Genomic DNA, 19,727 nt, shown 5'->3' on the forward strand with positions numbered 1-19,727 from the left:
ATTCGTTCGCTAGCCAGGTATTCGAAGATTGCTTTAAACCTTCGAAGGTTCGTCAGGCAGGTTCACACTGTAGTTTTATTTATTTATTTTCTCATCCTATTTTAAATAAATGTTTACTAACATTCTAATTGAAATAATGTTTGATCAAAGCTGTACATTTAAAAATGGCTTCACCTCCTGAGAGTCCGTCCTTGCTATTGCCTTCCGAGGGGCGGTTGCCTGTCCTGCACCGGCTAGGGCTGCCGAGTGGGGAGGCTATGCATGCTGTGCACAAGTGGGGAGATATGTGGCGGGGTGCCCCCGTCCCTGTGCATATTTTGTGTTTATGTTGTGTGTGGTGTTTTAATATTGGTCTATATGTATTGGTGTACAGGATGTATTTGGGCTATGTAGCATGGAGTGTTGTAATGTGTATTTAGGCACTGGGTTTTCACTTCACGTGCAGATAAAATGTGTATTAGTATGTGAGCACGGAGAGTGTACAAATTAGTTCACATGCTGGGATTCAAGTGAATAATTTAATTAGTAATTGAATCCTGGCACAGCTGTATATATATAGATGCATGTTTCACTCACTCAGGGTTAGTATCTGTTACTTAAAAATGTCTAGTATGCCCGGAGTGGGGGCCATCTCTCCGACGGGACTACCAGAATGTGCTTCCCAGTGGCGGGACTACCAGAGTGTGCCTCCCAGTGACGGGACTACCAGAGTGTGCCTCCCAATGGCGGGGTTTACTCTCCACTGAGCAGTGAGATTAAAAAAAAAAAAAAAGTATATATTTAATAATAATAATTAACCCTTTCAAGGCCGAGCCTGTATACTTCAGGCCCCAGAACATTTACCTCCGGGCCGAACCCGAGTATTCCGGGCCCCACCATTTCACAGCACTGCCTGTTTTGTTTTCCAATTGCATCATTTAAAATGATGCAGATATGTGATCTGTGTGTATTTGATTTTATTTTCACTGTAGACACGGAAGGTAAGATGATTCATTATTTGATTTTGTACCTGTTCTTTTGTTTATGTTCTTGCTCACATATGACATATGCCATGACATATTACATTATCATGTTCGCCTTCAAAATCACACACCAAGTTAAGTGGCCTCCACCTGTGTTAAATTGTAGTGATTCACATGATTTCAGGATAAATTCAGCAGTTCCTGTAGCTTCCCTCTGCTGGGTAGTGCATTTCAAAGCAAAGACTCAATCATGAGCACCAATGTGCTTTCAAAAGAACTCTGGGAAAAAGTTGTTGAAAGGCACAGATCAGGGTTTATGGGTATAAAAAATAGCAAAGGCCTTGGAGCACGGTCAAGATGATTATTAAGATGTGGAAGGTGTATGGCACCACCAAGACCCTGCCTAGATCAGGCCGTCCCTCCAAACTGGATGACCGAGCAAGAAGGAGACTGATCAGAGAGGCTACCAAGAGGCCGAGGGCAACTTTGCAAGAGCTACAGGCTTTTGTGGACAAGACTGGTCAAAGTGTGCATGAGATAACAATATCCCAAGCACTCCACAAATCTGGCTTATATGGTAGGGTGGCAAGAAGGAAGCCATTAATCAAGAAAGCCCACCCAGTATGAAAAAAAAAATACTCAGGAGATTCTGTAGCCATGTGGCAAAAAGTTTTGTGGTCTGACGAAATTAAAAACTTTTTTGCTTAAATGCAAAGCGTTATGTTTGGCATAAACCCAACACAGCGCATCACCCAAAGAACACAGTCCCTACTGTGAAGTAGGTGGTGGCAGCATTATGTTGTGGGGATGTTTCTCATCGACAGGGACTGGGGCACTTGTCAGGATAGAAGGGAAAATGAATGGAGCAAAGTACAGAGAAGTCCTTGAGGAAAAACTGCTGCCCTCTGCAAGAAAGCAACAAAAAGAAACTGGGACACCTTTCAGCATGACAACGACCCAAAGCACACATCCAAGGCTACACTGGAGTGGCTGGGGAACAAAAAGGTAAATGTCGTTGAGTGGCCCAGTCAGAGTCGCGACCTAAATCCAATCGAAAATTTGTGCGTTGAAGATTGCTGTCCATCAACACTCCTCAAGGAACTTGACAGAGCTTGAACAGTTTTGTAAAGAAGAATGGTCAAATATTGCCAAATCTAGGTGTGCAAAGTTGATAGAGAAATATCCCAACAGACTGACAGCTGTAATTGCTGCCAAAGGTAAGCACCTTTATATTACCTCAGGGGGGTGGAGACTTATCCAATTATGATTTCAGTTTTGTATTTTTAATATATAATTTTTTTCTCAGAAACTTTGTTCACCTTAACAGTGTGGAGTATGGTGTGTAGAGAAGTGGAAAAAAATCATTTAAATGCATGAAACTCTGAGGCACTGATGCATCAAAATGTTAGTTCAAGGAGGTGTAGAATTTCTATAGGCACTGTGTGTGTGTGTGTGTGTGTGTGTGTGTGTGTGTGTGTGTGTGTGTGTGTGTATATGTGTGTATGTATATATATATATATATATATATATATATATATAAGTATTATAATGCCGTTTTCTTTTACAAAGAAAAAAACAATGCTGTTACCCTTATAAAACTATTAGTGTATTTATATATATATTCTATATATATATATATATATATATATATATATATATATACATAATTAATCTTAAAGTTTGGAGATAAAACGAGTTAAGTGATCAGGAGAGGATTTATCAGTATGCACGTCTATAAAGAGTTGTGTGAAAAATATAGCGAACAGGGAGTAGGGCTTGGCTGGAGATGCAGTGCTGATCTCCTTTTGCTATACAGGGCCTTTTAAACTGTTTTACTCTCGGGGGGGCGGGGGGGGAATTAAACAGCGCGTGTAAAATAAACGGCGCGTATGAAAATAAATTGGACCTGACACACCTGACAAGCGCTGAATACACGGACCGCAAAGGGTTAACACAATCTTGCCAGTGTTGGCGCATAGACCTGATCAGCCTCTGGACAGACTGCTGTGGGATGTTCCACCACTCTTCCTGTGCAGCTGCAGCCAGCAGGCGAAGGTTGACTGGTCGTGGTTGTCTCCTGTGGATGGCACTGATGATTTTTGGTCCCACAGATGTTCTATTGTACTCAGGTCAGGAGAAAAAACTGGCCGCAAGACCTCGACATTGTTTTCTTGAAGTCGTGCAATTGTAATCCTAGCACTGTGTGGTCTTGCATTGACCTGCTGGAAAATCGAAACTTCCGGATTGGCTTGCAGGAATGGAAAAACTGTTGCCTCAAGGACTTCGTCAACGTATCACTGAGCAGTAAGGTTGCCCTCAATCTGCGTTAAAAGCATTCTTCAAGCCAACCACGTCCCCACTGGTTGGCTTGAACAAGGCAACAATCAGCATCTCCACACACGTTGCCATCCACCCGGTTTGTCCGGGGTAAAACAGCAATCGTCGGTGAATAAAACACTCCACCACTTTCTCTGCTACCAGCTCAGATGTTCTCTGACCCACAGAAGACGGTGATTTCGTCTCAGCTGTCAACATGTTACCTTTGAATGGACCGATTATTTTTTCCTGGAATTTAATGAAATTAGATCAAATTGGCTATCTCTGGTTTAATTTTATTATTTTACATACCAGTATTTTTTATGCAGGTCAGTGGTATTTTATTATAGTGCATTCATCCCCTTTTTTTCTCTCATTCATCGGAAACATCAATGCGGCAGCCTGCACCCGATTTCATATTGCCTCCAAATGTAGAAGGACTCTGGAAATCACAGCGTTTATCGTCTAGAAATCAAACCTGTTTCGATTTTTTTTCTCAGCGTTTGTCACAGCGATTATGCTCAAGTGTGAAAGGCAGTATTCAATTTCATAGGTTTGATTTTTCAAAACGAAAAACAGTGTGAATAAATGTTGTCGTGTGACTAGCCCTTAACAGGTAGTGCGTCAATAAGGCAGACATGATCAGAAATGGGAATTTTCACAGAGAAATACATATTACACTACATTTCACAGGAATTGTGAAATCCTTGATAACCATGGTAAAATACAGCCTAAGCCATAGTTTCTATTTTCCTTGTCATCCAGAGCTGTTAATTGTCTGTCCCTTACAAGTTTGTAGTGCTGTGCTTTCACTATGAACTGTTTGTGCAAGTATCCACATAGAATGTTCTTCTGGTTTCTAGTCGGCAATTTTTTGCCTCTGGATCCATCGTAATTGACATTGATGGTCTAGTCCTGATGCCGCTCATTTATAATGAGTGCCCTGAACATCCAATTCCTAATCATTTAACAGGAAGACAACCTTCTTATGACCAAGAAATATGTGCAGACAATTTTTAAATAATTGACGTCTTGCTTATTTGTATGTTTTCCATATTTCTTGAAACAATTTAGATGATCCTGCAGTTTATGTGCCATCTGATTCACTCAAGAATTCTAGGAATAATACTTTTTTTAATTGGGGGGGGGGGGGGGGGGGGGGTGTCACTGCTAGTTCAACCAGCAAAACTGCTAGTTCTGTGTAACCAGCAAAACGAAATTGTACATTACAGTACTCGCTAGTCGTCCTGAATTTTAAATTCTTACTGTATATTGTCAACCTTTGTAACACTTGGAAAATGCGTTGTTGATAGAAACCCATTCAATACTTCTTGGTAAGTGAAAATAAATACAACCATGGGTTGCATAAATACACAAAAAATGTAACATCAGATGGGAAGTGGGATATTTATTTGTCTGCTTACTACAACAGTTTTTAAAATTTGTTTTACTATTAGGAAACGTTCTGGCTGAATTGGTTGTTGTTTAATTTGTTGCACATCATCTCCTATTTTGTCCCATGCAGCTCTAGCTCCAGAGCACCCACTAACTCTGCCTGTATGGTTCATTTATATACTATCACCAGAAGTATTCTCATTTGGACTGCAGCATTCTACATTGTATCCATCTCCAGCAAAAACATTAAACTTTTTGATATATTATAGGCTTTATCATATTCAAGCCGTTAGTGCAGTCGTACAGTACAGTATAAAAATCGACTAACTCAGTGTAAGCTTTGCGCTTTTGGTATGGTTAAACACTATTTTCTGTGACTAACCAGTTTAGTCAGATAATGCTGTCTAGCGTGCCGAAGATACAGGACAGCTTAACTAAACTGTATGTCGCATTGCCTTCAGTTTTATCACGGAGAGTACTGTGCCATAGTTCGCCATTTTTGTAGATGATTTTGTTTCCACCCTCCAAAACAGCCAAGCACATTACAGAAGTTTAAATGTAATTGTTAAATATAAACAATGTTAAAATTCTGTTTTCCAGTGTTATTCTCAACACTTCTTTTTCAGTTGTTCAAAATAAACACTGCAGTTCTTGTCTTGTGTCTCCATGTATCATAACAAATAATATACCCCAAAACTGTACATGTAAGGCTGTAATTCTATCTTGGGTTTCCGGTGACATTTGTTACCAGTTACCCTCGATCGAATAACAGCCTTATTATCCACAGTTGCGTGTGTATTTATGGGATGTTTTAATATGCTTACTGAACATTGTTAAATCTGTCCTGTAGGCCGTGAAGACTGTGAAGGCTGAGACCATGCGGTACCTGCAATATAGACCCATGAGCTTTTATGTAATTTGGTATATTAGGTAACATTAAATCCAGCTATCAGATGTTAATTAGCTTTGTGCTGTTCAATCTGAGGACTTCCTGCCATGCATCCGTAAGGCTGTAGAGTTGAATCATCCTGTAAACAACTCATTAATATGGATGTTTGGCCTAATCTTTCATATTTCGTTCAGCTCAGACAGGTTGGATACTCAATGCTTGGCTACAGGTTTTTTGAGATCAGTCCTTCAGATCAGTTGTTCAAAAAACTCTAGAGTTGACTTAGCCGTATGCTTTGGGTCGTTGTTGTCTTGGAAAATAAACTGTTTGCCTATCAACCTATTAGTTTAGTAGGGGTCATATGCAAAAAAAACATTTGTCATATAATAGATGTATCCCCCCCCCCCCCCCCCCAACATAACCTCACACAACCATCATGACAGTAAAAATAGACATAATGAAGCGTTCTTCCCTTTGTATAAGTTAGTGATCAGAAGATATGTCAGCCGCACAAAGAGCACAGCGTGTGGTTTTCACTAACTCTGCTGTACAGAATCAATGATTTATTTTCTTTGTGTAAATATTGGGACTTTCTTCCTATGCATCGGGACGCAGGACATTTGCTAGGCAATTGGGACTGTCCCGACCATGTATGCGTTACTTAAGTAACGCGTCGCTGTAATAATATTACATTTGTCAATAACGAGGTACTAACACGTTCAATTTTTAGTTGCAGTTAAAAATAAACAAGCTGTCTCATTACCTTTTCTCTGTATACACCTACATTGGCGGACTCTTCTTTTTTTAAAGCCAAAGTACATTTCAGTTCTGTTGTAACTGCTAATGGTTAATGGCTCAGTGCCACCAAATTCACCAAAACGCGCCCAAACATCAAACTACTTCTGTTTGCAAACCGTTTAACCAACTAACTCCTAACATGGTAGGCATCACTGTGGGGACAATGGAATTCATTTATGGCAAAATTATCTTCTTTGGTAAAACAAGATGGCTGCCAGACCTACATTTTTTCTTGTATTTAAAACCGCTTCAGTTGAAAAATTGTTTATTTGATTAACTCCAAAGTTGACAAGCATTGTCCCTGTGTTTGTACAACTGACTTTTTCAAAAAAGGTGTGCGTATACCAACATGGCTACATGACACATTTATTTAAAAACCTTTCGAAATCATCAGTCAAATGTAAAACTAGCTTGTAGCTCCTTAAAAAGTGCAGGTTAATGGTTACTATGGAACACATCTAGGAAACCATATGTGATCTATACAAAAATGACTTTGCCTGTGACCTTTAACCTCTACTTAAGTTAAAATGAAAAGCTAACTTACTAACTTACAGAATGCTTATAGGTTAATGGTTACTATGGAACCCAGAGGTGAATCCATATATCCTCTATTCAAAAAATTACCTTGATCCTGACCTTTGACCTCTCCCTTAGTTAAATGTAAAAGTAGCTTGTATAACTCCTTACAGTAGATAGGGTCATGGTTACTGTGGTGTTTAAAGTATTGTGAGATAATGAATTAATGCAGTATTTTGAATTAAAACTGCTCCATAAAACTGATCTGTTGCTGACACTTGTGCTGCAATGCTGCTGATTCTTGTTGTTGTTGTTGTTATTACACAATGTACTTCAAAATGATGTTTTGTAATTTGTGTTGCTCTTGCTTGGTCTGCATTGGCTGCGGGTGTGTTCGGTGGCGTTTTGAAGCAGGAATTGATTATTGTGCCGTCTTTTGTTAAGTAACTCAAGTTTGACTCCATTTTGTAACAGGAAATGTCTTTTTTTTTGTTGGATTAAGCGAACAATTTAAGTTGTGCTGCATTTTTGTGCAGTGTGTGCTTAAAATAAAAATGTAACAAACGTTGTTGTAGGTGACATTGTGTAGACTAAATCTTTCTTTTCTACTGTGCAGTATAAGTAGAGCTTATAATACGCAATGTTTGCCAGCAAGTGGCTATTAAAGTTAATGTCACATTAATATATAGGTTTTTCTACAGAAGTGTTTTTACTAGTACAAATGCAAAGTGGTATTTTTGTGGGACTGTTGTAAAACAAATGTATACATTGCTGTCAAGCACATGGTGTTCGATTATGTTGTTCTACATTTCCTGAAGTAAATGCAACAAATAAACAATACCTGTTCATTTTTGTCATAAATACACAAGTAAACGATATCTGTTAATTTTTTAACATTTCTAATTATAAAACAGTTTAAATGTAGGCCCTTTGTCTTGCTCTAGTAGTTTAGAATCGCTTACCAGCGCTGTCTATTATTATCAGTCCTATCAGTTTCAGCCTATATGGGTGGATAAACATCAGCTATCGGTATCGGTCAAGAAAATCTTTATCGGTTTACCACTAGTATTTTGTTTTTGTTTAATGTATTTTTAAGTCAGTGAAAGTATCTACTTTTTTGTGGTGCTGGGGTATTTTGTGTGTGCTATGAAACAGCAGCTGCAATACAAGCCTTTTGCATGTAGGGCTATTCAAATTACATTTGGTCTCTATTGGTGCTAAGCTTACACGTTTTAACTACATTGAAGATTGTATTTAAACTAAAACAACTTGGATTTTTGTCCTAAGGATTAGGCAGTTAAAGAGTTTGTGGTGCGGTGTGCTTTGTATGAAATATTGTATCATTTGTTTAAGTACTTTTAAAACTGTTTGATTATTGAACAGAGGCATATTTGATAAGTTTATCAGTTTACCATAAATACGAGCCTGTCCTAATGTAAACTTATAGTAAACATAAGTTGGCATGTGTATTATTTCAAAGTTGGAATTTAATTTAGTTGTATGTATTTCTATTTGTAAACAAGTGAACAACCAGTTTTAATCTGTGAAAATAAAAATCCTGTGAATCCCATTACCTTCACGCTGCATGTACTGTGCCTATATACCAGTGGCAATACTTTTGATGGAATTTACCTAAACTGTTTATAGGTGATCTGTCTTCTTAACTGTAGAGATTTAATTGATGTGCCTTTTATTTATTGGATTTTTATTTATTAAATAAACCAAGTAATAAAAAGACAATCAAGTTTTTTATTTTAATTTGAAATCTGTTTTGCCAAATACTGAGTATAATTTTTGGATGTTACCGTTTTTCTTGAAATCCTTTCAAAAAAAAAATAAATAAAAAATCACTGTACATAACCCATTTACACAGGTTTTAATACGCATATACATTTATATTTATACATCGTATGGTAGAATCCTAACCCTAACCCTAACCCTAACTAGATATCATCATAAACAAACAAAAATTTCCCTCCACAGACAAACTGATGTGTTTGGTATATCTCCAAGAAAGCAATAGGTATGTGTCACAGATGGCTTGTAGTGGTGACGTCAGACCTGGAAGAAACATACACAGCATTGCGAGTGAAATGGTGAAGGTGCTTGCTTGCGCTGGTTTATTGCCAATAAAATAAAAGGTTGAACAAAACAGAACCAGGCACTTGAGGCCAAAATAAATAGACAAACAAAAGAGACAGTGGACGAACACTAAACAGGTCTTGCACGAGTAGTATTTGTTATTTTTCTCTTGCTTTTTATAATTACTTTCTCATTCTCCACACCCGTTCTCCACTCACCGAACACACAAGCCTGAGTGAGTGAAACGTGCATCTATATATACAGATGTGCCGGGATTCAGTTTACTAATTAATTATTCACTTGAATCCCAGCATGTGAACTAATTTGTGCAACCACATGCTCATGTACTATTAAATACCTTAAATGCACATGGAGTGCAATCCCCCTGCCTAAATACAACTATACATTTTAAATCACACAGACCCATTTATATCCCGTGCACCAATACCTATACACCAACATTAACACACCACATGCAACATATAATACAAAATACACACACGGGCGGGGCACACAGCCACATTATGTTAGAAATATTGTACACAAACCTTCTTGATAGTCCTTTCCATCAATCATTTTGTCTTGCTTTCCTAATTATGCAAAACAACCATGTTTACATTTCAAACTGCTGTTGGTTTAAAGCCTCTTCAATGTTTGTTTGTTGCCTGTCTTCATGCTGTGCAGCTTGATATAAAAGGGGTTGAGTCACATACAGTACATGTGGATCTAATTAGTGCATTGAAAAATGTAAATGCCATCATCTTTAGCAGGGTACAGTAAAAAATAATGATTTGAAATGTTGCAACTCTTAATTGCTGCAGAAGACAGTTCCTCTGAGGGAAGTAGCATTTAGATTTTCTTGTTATAAAAGCCTTCTGCAGTAGTGTTTGTGTGATGTTGTGATGGGGTACACCCCTCCCCTGTGTTTTTGTTTTTATTATTATTATTATTGTTATTATTTATTGTTATTATTTAAATGTATTGGTTGATGAGAGTGGAGAGAAAAAGGAATGTAAATAACTAAGACGACAATTGCTACACGTGCTGGATTTGCACCAGCAGCACGGTACTTGTTTTACTCCGCAGTCGTTTGCCTGTGTGTATTTCCTGGTCTGTGACGTCACCCACCCCGTCATCCATGATAGATGCATATACACATTGAAAGAAAAAACGTGCATCTGTAACAAATTCCAATACTTGGTTTACACCCATAAAGCCACTAAGCGGGTTGGGCTTCGGTGAGGTGCACTAGCTGATGGCGGCATAAATTTTAGCTCCGCAAATTCTCCTTGTTTACAAAGCAAAAGCTTTTTTGTTAGTTATTGTAATAAGTGGTACAAAAATGACTACAGCAATAAGCAAAAACAGGAAACGTCAACAAGCTAAAACGCCAGAATTTGAAAGATCGGAAGATTAAGGAAACCCCAGCTCAGCCATGATAGAATCTGACCGCTCGCCGAATGAAAAATTGTATCATTCAACGGAATTTGAAAAAACACTGTTTGAAATTTGAGTATTTAGGAGAGAACTTGCAACATATGAAAGATATTAGACAGGAGATAAAAGAAATGCACGAAGACCTTAACCAAATTGAGAAGTGAGTGACAGAGAAGTGCGTACATTGATAAGAAAAAAAACACTGAAGACCTGGAAAACAGATTCTTGTTATTATTATTGTTATTTTACAAAAGGATTTCATAATTTATTCGCAAGTTCAAAGTGAAGCATTGTTCTGTTACTCCTATGTGAAAGGTCAGAGAAAAACAATTAGGACCTTGCTTGTACTTCCTGTGCTGCAGGACCTGAAAGATGTCATTTTAATTATATATGGAAATACACACATTTTTTGTACATGGTGTAGTAACATGAATGCTTAAAGGAAGGGGGCAGCGAACTATATTAGATATTATCCGTTTAGTTCGGATGACAACATTTTTGTGAAAATCCTTTTTTTTAAAAATCATTTCTTTCCCATTTGTTTTGTAATATGTGATGGTTGCACTTTCACATTGCGGCCTTGGTCAAAGAAACAAAAATGCTAGTTTATCAGCCAATCAGTGTCGTGTCACTGTTTCCAAACTATTTCTATGTGCTGTCTTGATGTGGATACGTTTTAATTACAACATTTTGGTGAACAACAAATGTTTCTAAAAATACCCTGTTGCATGTACACAAATGCTCCAAGCCTAGTAAACATTTGTAAAATAGTGCATTTGTAAAATGTACCAATGCTAATTTGAATTCCAGTGCCCTACTACAATCTTATTCTGCTCGGAAAATGTTATTACTAATGTGATTAAATATAGTCATATGTTTTGGCCATAATGGTGTTTAATTTTTTTTAAAAAGAATTGTTATGTTTTATGTATATTTTAAAAATGGCATCCAGTAGTCAGTGCTGTCAGAGTTTTAAAAAAAAAAAGTGAACTGTGCTTCATTGTATGTGTTTTTTTTCTTCTTTGATTTCCATAAAATAACACGTTTGTTCTGTTTTTTTTTCCAGATTTTAGTAATGTGATGTTAATTTAAAAAAACAAAAAAAACAACAAACAACAAACTGTGACTTACTTTGTCTTGTTTATTTATACTCATTAACACTGTTTTTCGTCAAAAGTCATTGTCGCCAAATTTTGTAGAAAACACTAATTTTTCTCATTGCAGATTTTAGGAAATTTTACCATGGATTTTCGTGGGGATTTTCGTGGGGTTTTACTATTTATAGGTATGTGTTTGGGTAAAATGAACATTTTTGTTTTATTCTATAAACTACTGACAACATTTCTCCCAAATTCCAAATAAAAATATTGTCATTTAGAGCATTTATTTGCAGCAAATGACAACTGGTCAAAATAATAAAAAAGATGCAGTGTTGTCAGACCTCGAATAATGCAAAGAAAATAAGTTCATATTAATTTTTAAACAGCACAATACTAATGTTTTAACTTAGGAAGAGTTCAGAAATCAGTATTTGGTGGAATAACCCTGATTTTCAATCACAGCTTTCATGCGTCTTGGCATGCTCTCCACCAGTCTTTCACATTGATGTTGGGTGACTTTATGCCACTCCTGGCGCAAAAATTCAAGCTGCTCGGCTTTGTTTGATGGCTTGTGACCATCTATCTTCCTCTTGATCACATTCCAAAGGTTTTCAATGGGGTTCAGGTCTGGAGATTGGGCTGACCATGACAGGGTCTTGATCTGGTGGTCCTCCATCCACACCTTGATTGACCTGGCTGTGTGGCATGGAGCATTGTCCTGCTGGAAAAATGTTGGGGAACATTGTCAGAGCAGAAGGAAGCAAGTTTTCTTCCAGGACAACCTTGCACTTTTGGGTAGCTTTGCTTTGACTCTTCTGACAAGTTCGTCCCATACAAGTTCTATGGGATTGAGGTCTGGAGCAAGGAGTTGTCCTTCACTTTCTTTCTTCGCCAGATAGTTCTTGCACAACTTTGAGGTGTGTTTCAGGTCATTATCTTGCTGAAGAATGAAGGACTGCCCAACTAGCCGTAATCCTGATGGAATGGCATGCCACTGAAGTATGCTATGATAGCCATGCTGGTTGAGCTTGCCATGGACTTGGTAAAGATCACCAACTCTGTCCAGCAAAGAAACCCCAGACCATGACACTGCCTCCCCCATGCTTGACAGTGGGAACCACACATGCAGAACTCATGTGCTCCCCCTCTCTGCGTCTTACAAATACTCGGCGGTTGGACCCAGATATTTCAAATTTTAACTCATCGGTCTATAAGACCGACTTCTACTCCTCAAACATCCAGTTTCTGTGTTTTTTGGCCCAGGCAAGTCTCTTCCTCTTATTCTGCACTCTTAACAATGGTTTCTTTGCAGCAATTCTTCCAGTTAGGCCAGCTTCACATAATCTCCTCTGAACAGTTGATTTTGAAACATCTGTACTTCTAGTAGCATTTAGCTGAGCTTGTATTTCAGGGGTAGTTAATCGCCAGTTTCGCAGATTTGTGACTCAGATTAACTTGTTCTCTGATTCTGAGGTCACCCTTGGCCTGACTGACCTTGTTCGGTCCTCATGAGTGCCAGTTTCTTCAAATCGTTTGGTGGTCTTGGCCACAGCAGTTACAGACACTTGCAAAGTTCTTGCGATTTGTCTTAAAGATTGACCTTCATTTCTTAAAGTAATTACAGTCTTTTTTCTTTGCTTAACTGAGCGTATTTTGCCATTTTCTGCTTCCTTACATTCAGGCATGATAAACTTGTGCCTATGCTAGCCTATATTTATAGTAATCATGGACCCTCATCTGTTAACAGTAATTGGTGACAAAAGGTTAATTAGGTAACATGCTAGTTAACTGAGAGAACATCAAACAAAGATACTTTTATACTTAGGCCAGTGTTCTAACACTGTGTTATACACATTTCAGACTTTTAAATGACTTGGGCTTTAGACTGAAATCCCCTTGCTTTGGGTGACCATTTCATTAAAATTGACAAGATTTACATTTTCATTTAAAAATTTTATTTTTGAATGCAATTCAGTTATGATTATCAGCTTCTATAAGTACACGTACTATATAATGAAATATTAAGTGTTTATAGATAAATGTATACAGTTAAAAGCATAGATAATCATGAAAAACCTGGTTGCAAGCAGGTGTACTCAAACTTTTGACTAGTACTGTATATATAGAGAGTCAGGAAAGGGTTAGACACATGGATAACATACAACGTTTCCTTATGGATTGTGGGAATTTTAATACTTATTTGGGGGTTTTTTTGTGTGTATTTGTGTAGCGCTATGTCTGGGTTTTTGTTTTGTTCACTTTTGCTTTTTTGTAAAAAAATAAAATAAATTGATGGCCAAATGAGGCAGGCAGTACTTGTAGTTATTTATCATTTGCATTGGCCAACTCTATGAACTGTGACCATGTCATCGATGACTTTGCATCACCGAAGGCAAGAAAAGTAAGTTTGTAGGCTGTGAGTTTCATTTCTATTGATGCATTCCATTAGTCAGTTAGAAATATTTTGAACAGTTTGTTTATTTTTATTTGCTGACTGCAAGTTTCGGGGTGGGGGGCTGGATTGGTATCTTGCACGGGGCGCATCAAGGACTGGTACGGCTCTGGTTGTGTGTAAATCTTAAGTGCCTGACGTCACCTGCAGCAGCAAGAAAAACTTACCCCACCCCTTGCAAATGTAAAAATATATATGCGGTCATATTTAATCAAATCAAATTTTATTTATTTGTATCTTTTTACAATTACATCATTGTTGACCACTTCAGCTCCAGATGTAAAAATGAAACCCCTTCCCAGGTACCAGATTTTGAAAATAATAATAATAATAATAATAATAATAATAATAATAATAATAATAATAATAATAATAATAATAATGTTTTCAAACCTGTAATTGCTATAAAATGTTAACATATGATGAATAAAATACAAATAATACCTAAACTGTGTTTTTCATTAACCCTTTATGCTCCTACGTACTACATACCAATGATCAATATATAGATAAAAACAAGTTTTTTTAATTTTTTAATTTTTTTTGTTTGAACAAAGAAAACAAAAACACTGCTAACAATTGTAAACAGTAATTATCAAATAAAAATCAAACAACATCAAAACGTGTGCCATTTATTGAAGTATTCAATACAAAAGAACCCGGGATTGCCTTAACAACCACTGCACATTTTTCTTGTGTTCTTTATTTTGTTTTCATTTTTGTAGCAGACCCTGCACCTTTTTTGCGGTCTCTGCTTCCTTTGTGTTGGAGGGTGTGGCAAAGCGTAAGCCTTGCACAATGGAATATGTAGTTTATTGTATGTCTTTTTGTTAATTGTTAATATTGATTTAATTGTTTAGCTGCTGTGGCGCTCCGCTGGGGACGATTACCCGTCTGCGTGGAGCAGCAGCTGAAAGCAATCAGCTGTTCCAGCAGGCAGGTGGGCGTGTCTCAGCGGAGCGTCAGTATAAAAGCATGGCGATCGCTGTGATCGGGGCTGCTGCAAGGCCTGCCGTTTTCACGGCACCTTTTGAGTTATAGTTTGGGGTATTGTGTTTTATTTTGCACTTTTTGTACGGTTTTCTGTATCTGTCCTCTGTGCGTTACCATCGCTGGTAACGTCACATGACCGCCTTTATTTTACTTTCACTTTCTGTTTGTTGTTAATAAATCCTGCGCGCCTGTGCCGGCGTTTCAACACCACCTCTGTCTCTCTGTATGCTTGAACAGCGGCTACCCACGCGTGTGACCCGAGGAAGACCCTGTCACAGAGGGATAGTCACAAATACGTGTACACAGCTACTTTGCGTAGGAATTGCGATGGATCTGGTTGCCACAGACGCCTGCTTCATTGCCTTGTACCCAGTACTGTGTTTTGATAGTATTTCGTCACAGCACTGCCATTTCCCGTTTGCAGCTGGCTTACCTGTAAAGTGGCTGCATGCTCTTTTGTTTATACAGTCGTAAAGGTAAGTGATAAGCTTTTCGGGAACAAAAGCCAAAAAGCACTCCAATGGAGAACACAAACTCTCAAGTTCCACGGCGGGGTGCATATCTGTGTAAACAGGTGCAAAATCAATGCATATGTTGTTGTTTATATGACGAGTAAATATACCTGAGTACAACTACAACTTATATCCGATTGTCCTTTCATTATAATATTTATGGCTGTCAAATTGACCTCTCATGGTAGTTCTAGCTATGCGTATAACTCTGGTAGTTCTAGTGTTAAAGAGTAGCTTATGTTAACAGTGCCCGATATCCAAATGGAGTAATATTACTGAGCTGTCAGTGTCTCGGTTTGTTGTTGATGAAAGATGCTGTGCTCCAGCAGAGTTCACGGGCTGTGATTGGCTGATACGGCAGTGGTGAGTTCAGGGCTGGTTGCGTTCGTCAGTGTAAAGTTTTGATTGGCTGATTTTGGTTGATAATAAAATGCATTTGTACCAATTGTGTCTGTTTATTTTTTGCTGTCCAATAGATGTGAATTGCTAAGTCAAAATAGAAAAGCTGGCATCTTGATTGGATTGATTTTAAGTTTTATACATAGCTGATGCTGTGACATTGCAGCTGGCATACTGTCTCATGGAAGCCCGTTAGGGCTGGAAGCTGATTGGGTGATGGTTCTGAATAAATTTCTCTTTTAACACCAATGAGTTAAAAGAGAAATTTGGAAATTGAGCACTGTGGTATCTGTTGTATAAAAAATAAAATAAACCAGTAAAAATAAAACCAATAAAATATTGCAATTCAATTTTTGAATTGGCAGCACTGCAGATTAGCTAAACAGCATCACAAATATAATGAAAACATTCATTTCGTGGGGACATAATTTACGAATGGGTAGACCCAGAAGAAAACAATTGTTTCGATTATGATGGCAGTAATGTTTTTTGTTTTTGTACGATATGACCACCCACTATTTTCACAATCTCCTGTATCTGATCAATAGCATGAGCAACAGAGGCGCACGCGCATCTCTGGGGGAACGCTTACATTCCCCTCAGGGATTGAATTGAACCTTCTTCTGATCACAGTTTACATACATTTTGTTGCAGAGTGGTCTTCTTGACCTGTTCAATATGTGGAGAGGAACCATCCTGTGGCAAGATGGCATGATTCAGTTGGTATCTGGCTGCTCAGGAATAACCAGCATGTGCAGAAGTGTTTAATATTATTAGACTTGCTTAACAAAATGTATTTTGGCTAGCCACGTCTAGGGTTTAGTGCAAACTTGAATACATGGAAAGAAAAACATGCTTTATGAATGGAGGAATTCCACAGTAATGCAACTGTCCAGTAAGAATCAATTCAAGATTCTTTCCCAAGTTTAATAATTACTATAATATTTCAAAATTGCTTCTGTAACAAATTAACATTAACTTCATTAACTTTGGCTTTCGGACCAAACTTTCTATGCTAGTCTTCAGTACTTATTATTTTTTTTTAGTTTTTTAGATACATTGAATACTCTCATGTCTTACAAAGCACTGTTAATGTCTTGGTTTTTAGAAAGACCATGTAACTACCATTTATGTTAATTGGGCCTTGCATGGCCATGTGGAAACCTCAGTGTTGTATAAAATGATTTGGTCATAGAACCACTGAAATGTAAAATAAACAAGAGCTTTCTTTCCCTGTAAGTATTGACAAGAAAGTATTGTCTTAATATTAAAGCACACTGTTTAACCTTAATATAGAGCACAGGCAAATACATATAAATATAGCTTTAAAAACACATCTAAATACATTGTCAGGCGGGGTCAATATCTGAGGGTATATGACGATTATCCAAAATCCTTTCTGTCATTTACATTGGCTTCTTATTCAAGGGCTGCTATGAAAAATGTAATGTTCCAACTGGTCTTTTAGTTTTTTTTTGTTTGTTTCACCTTTACATGGCAGAACATGACTAAACAGTAAAATGATCAATGGCCCTTAAATCAGCTCTGAAAAGGTCTAACATTTGTTTCAGTTTTTGTTTGTTGTCAGAGTCGTGCTGAACCTCCACTGTTGTTAGGTATATAGCTGTGGGTAATGCATAAACTGCAGTATGCCTTGCATTCAGTCATAATGATGTGATTTAAAAACAAAACAAATATAGCTTGTGAGTGCCACCTACTGACAGTTTCCTGCACTGCACTCTATTTGGTTTTGATTTCCTTTTTTATTTTTACTAAGTTGTACATATAAATCAGCACATACAGTATATGATTTATTAAATGTTACAGCAATGATTCCTTCCACCACCTGCTTGTAATGCTTGAAATGGGGCTCAGCTTCATTGCTAAATAGTAGAGGTTATTCCACTCAGAGTAAAACAGTGTTAACAATGTTCTAAAACTTGATGGAAATAGCTCTGGCTTTTTTAATATGGCAGTGAAATCTGTTGTCACAACATTGCCATTTATACCTCAATATTTATCTTTTTTACCTTTTTCATTTTTGTTAGTCTTTCCGTTATTGTGTGCTCATATTTTGTTTTCATTGTTATAATTTGTAACTTAAATTGTGAAATAGCAGGTCCCACAAAATATGCAAATTGGGTGAAAATTAGTAAACAATACTTAGTTTCCTTAGTACAATGTTCAGTTCTGTGCTAGCATTTACCTGTAGAATACAGTAAAACAGCAATATTTTGTTTTATTTATACTGTTTTAAAAGGTTGATACTCACATCTGTGAATATTGAAGTAAATAAGTGAAGTGCTTATAGCTGTTAGGTCATTGTTGTCATTGTGATAACCTGATTTACTGTAAACATTTGTATTAGTCAATTAATTTGATATTACAGTAGAAGAGTTATGCTGTAAATGTAGTGGGATTTGTTAATGGTGACCTTATTCAGTGTTTTTTTTTTTTTATCTGTTTCAGATAGACTGTGCTACCTGCTGCAACACTAACTTAATTTTCTGATGGCTGGACGCTCAACTCTAGTTTCCAGGTTGCCGATTTTCAGACGGAGCACAGGCAAAAAGCAAGACTCGTTGCCGTCCTCTCCCTCCTCTGGCAATGCTAATGGCATTCACACCCCCTCCCCGTCCAGCACCAACTCCAGCTCCAGCAGCACGGGCAAGCGCAGGAATCTCTTTCGCACCTCTTCCATTGGCTTCCACAGCAAGAAGCACAGCGATCACAAACTGGACACAGTTGAACCTGTGGATCTCAGCCTGCACAATGGCAGCCAAGCTTCAGACTCCAGCTTCCAGAAGGTGGACCCAGAGGAGAGTATTAAATCAAAGTCTAGGCATTCGTTCGGCTTTGGAGGCCACCGGGGCAAAAAGATCACCAGGTCTCAGACAGAAGACTTTGAGAAGGGGAAGGAGCAATCGACTAACCGAAACGTGTTTACAAACTGCATCAGTTCAGGAACCAACGAAGGGGATGACTCTGGCTTTTTAGATGATTACAGTAAGCGTTCCTCCAAACACTCTAGTAAAAAGCTGCTGCCTAAGTCATTTTCTTCACACTACAGATTTTCCAAGCAGAGCCAGTCCACATGTGTTATAGAACAGCCCAGAGACATAGCTAAAAGTGCAGGAAGGGAGCCTACCAATGTAGGGACCCCTGGGTCTTGTCCCGGTGAGATTGCTGAATGTTCATTGCAGTCCCCCATGCTTTCAACAGACCACACTACGGCTCATACACCCTCTGAATTCATCCCAATAACTGAAGACTCAGTCTCGGAGGCGGATGTGTTGCCCAATTGTAGTCCTGCAGTGAGCCACGTTGATAACTTTGGCTATGACGTTACTACCTCACAAGTTTTCCTAAACCAAGTTACATCAATAGGAGGATCAAACTCTTTGCTGTGCAAAGAAAGTAGTCATCAAGCAGAAACTAGCGCTGTGAATACAGAGAGCGCAGTAACTGTTCTGAGAAAAGATTCCACTATACTTGATATAGATGAGGAATCCTTAGATACAGATGACGGAAAAGAGATCAGTGGACAAGAAGAGAAAATCCAAGTACATGCACAGGTCCTAGAGGTTACCAACCCTGAAAGTGATAACTCACAGAAGATTCCTATTGACCAAACTGAAGTGAGAGTGAGTAACAAAACCAGTGATGCACTAGTGATTCAAGAAGCATCACAAGTCATTGTCAGCCTAAAACCAGACCTCAAAACGTGCCATCCAAGGAATACACATGCAGGTAGCTTTTTAAAAAAATGTTTGAGCTTTTTAAATCCATTATAACATAGCTTTACACTGTTGGACATCCTGAATCCCTTTTCAATTGGCACAATTTTATTTAACTCTTTGTTTGTTGATGTTCTAT

The 19,727-nt window shown here is 37.9% G+C and overlaps 1 protein-coding gene across 1 annotated transcript in view; it reads left to right on the forward strand.

Annotated features, from left to right (window-relative positions):
* LOC121298774 (serine-rich coiled-coil domain-containing protein 1-like) overlaps positions 1–19,727 on the forward strand; it is a 115,478-nt gene that overhangs the window by 21,423 nt on the left and 74,328 nt on the right. Inside the window, exon 2 of the mRNA XM_041225985.1 lies at positions 18,321–19,601. Within this exon, the coding sequence (XP_041081919.1) occupies positions 18,362–19,601 (1,240 nt within the window). The 5' untranslated portion in view covers positions 18,321–18,361. The remainder of the gene's footprint in view (positions 1–18,320; positions 19,602–19,727) is intronic.

Source organism: Polyodon spathula, chromosome 2, assembly GCF_017654505.1.
Source record: "Polyodon spathula isolate WHYD16114869_AA chromosome 2, ASM1765450v1, whole genome shotgun sequence".
In the NCBI taxonomy this organism is placed as follows: domain Eukaryota; kingdom Metazoa; phylum Chordata; class Actinopteri; order Acipenseriformes; family Polyodontidae; genus Polyodon; species Polyodon spathula.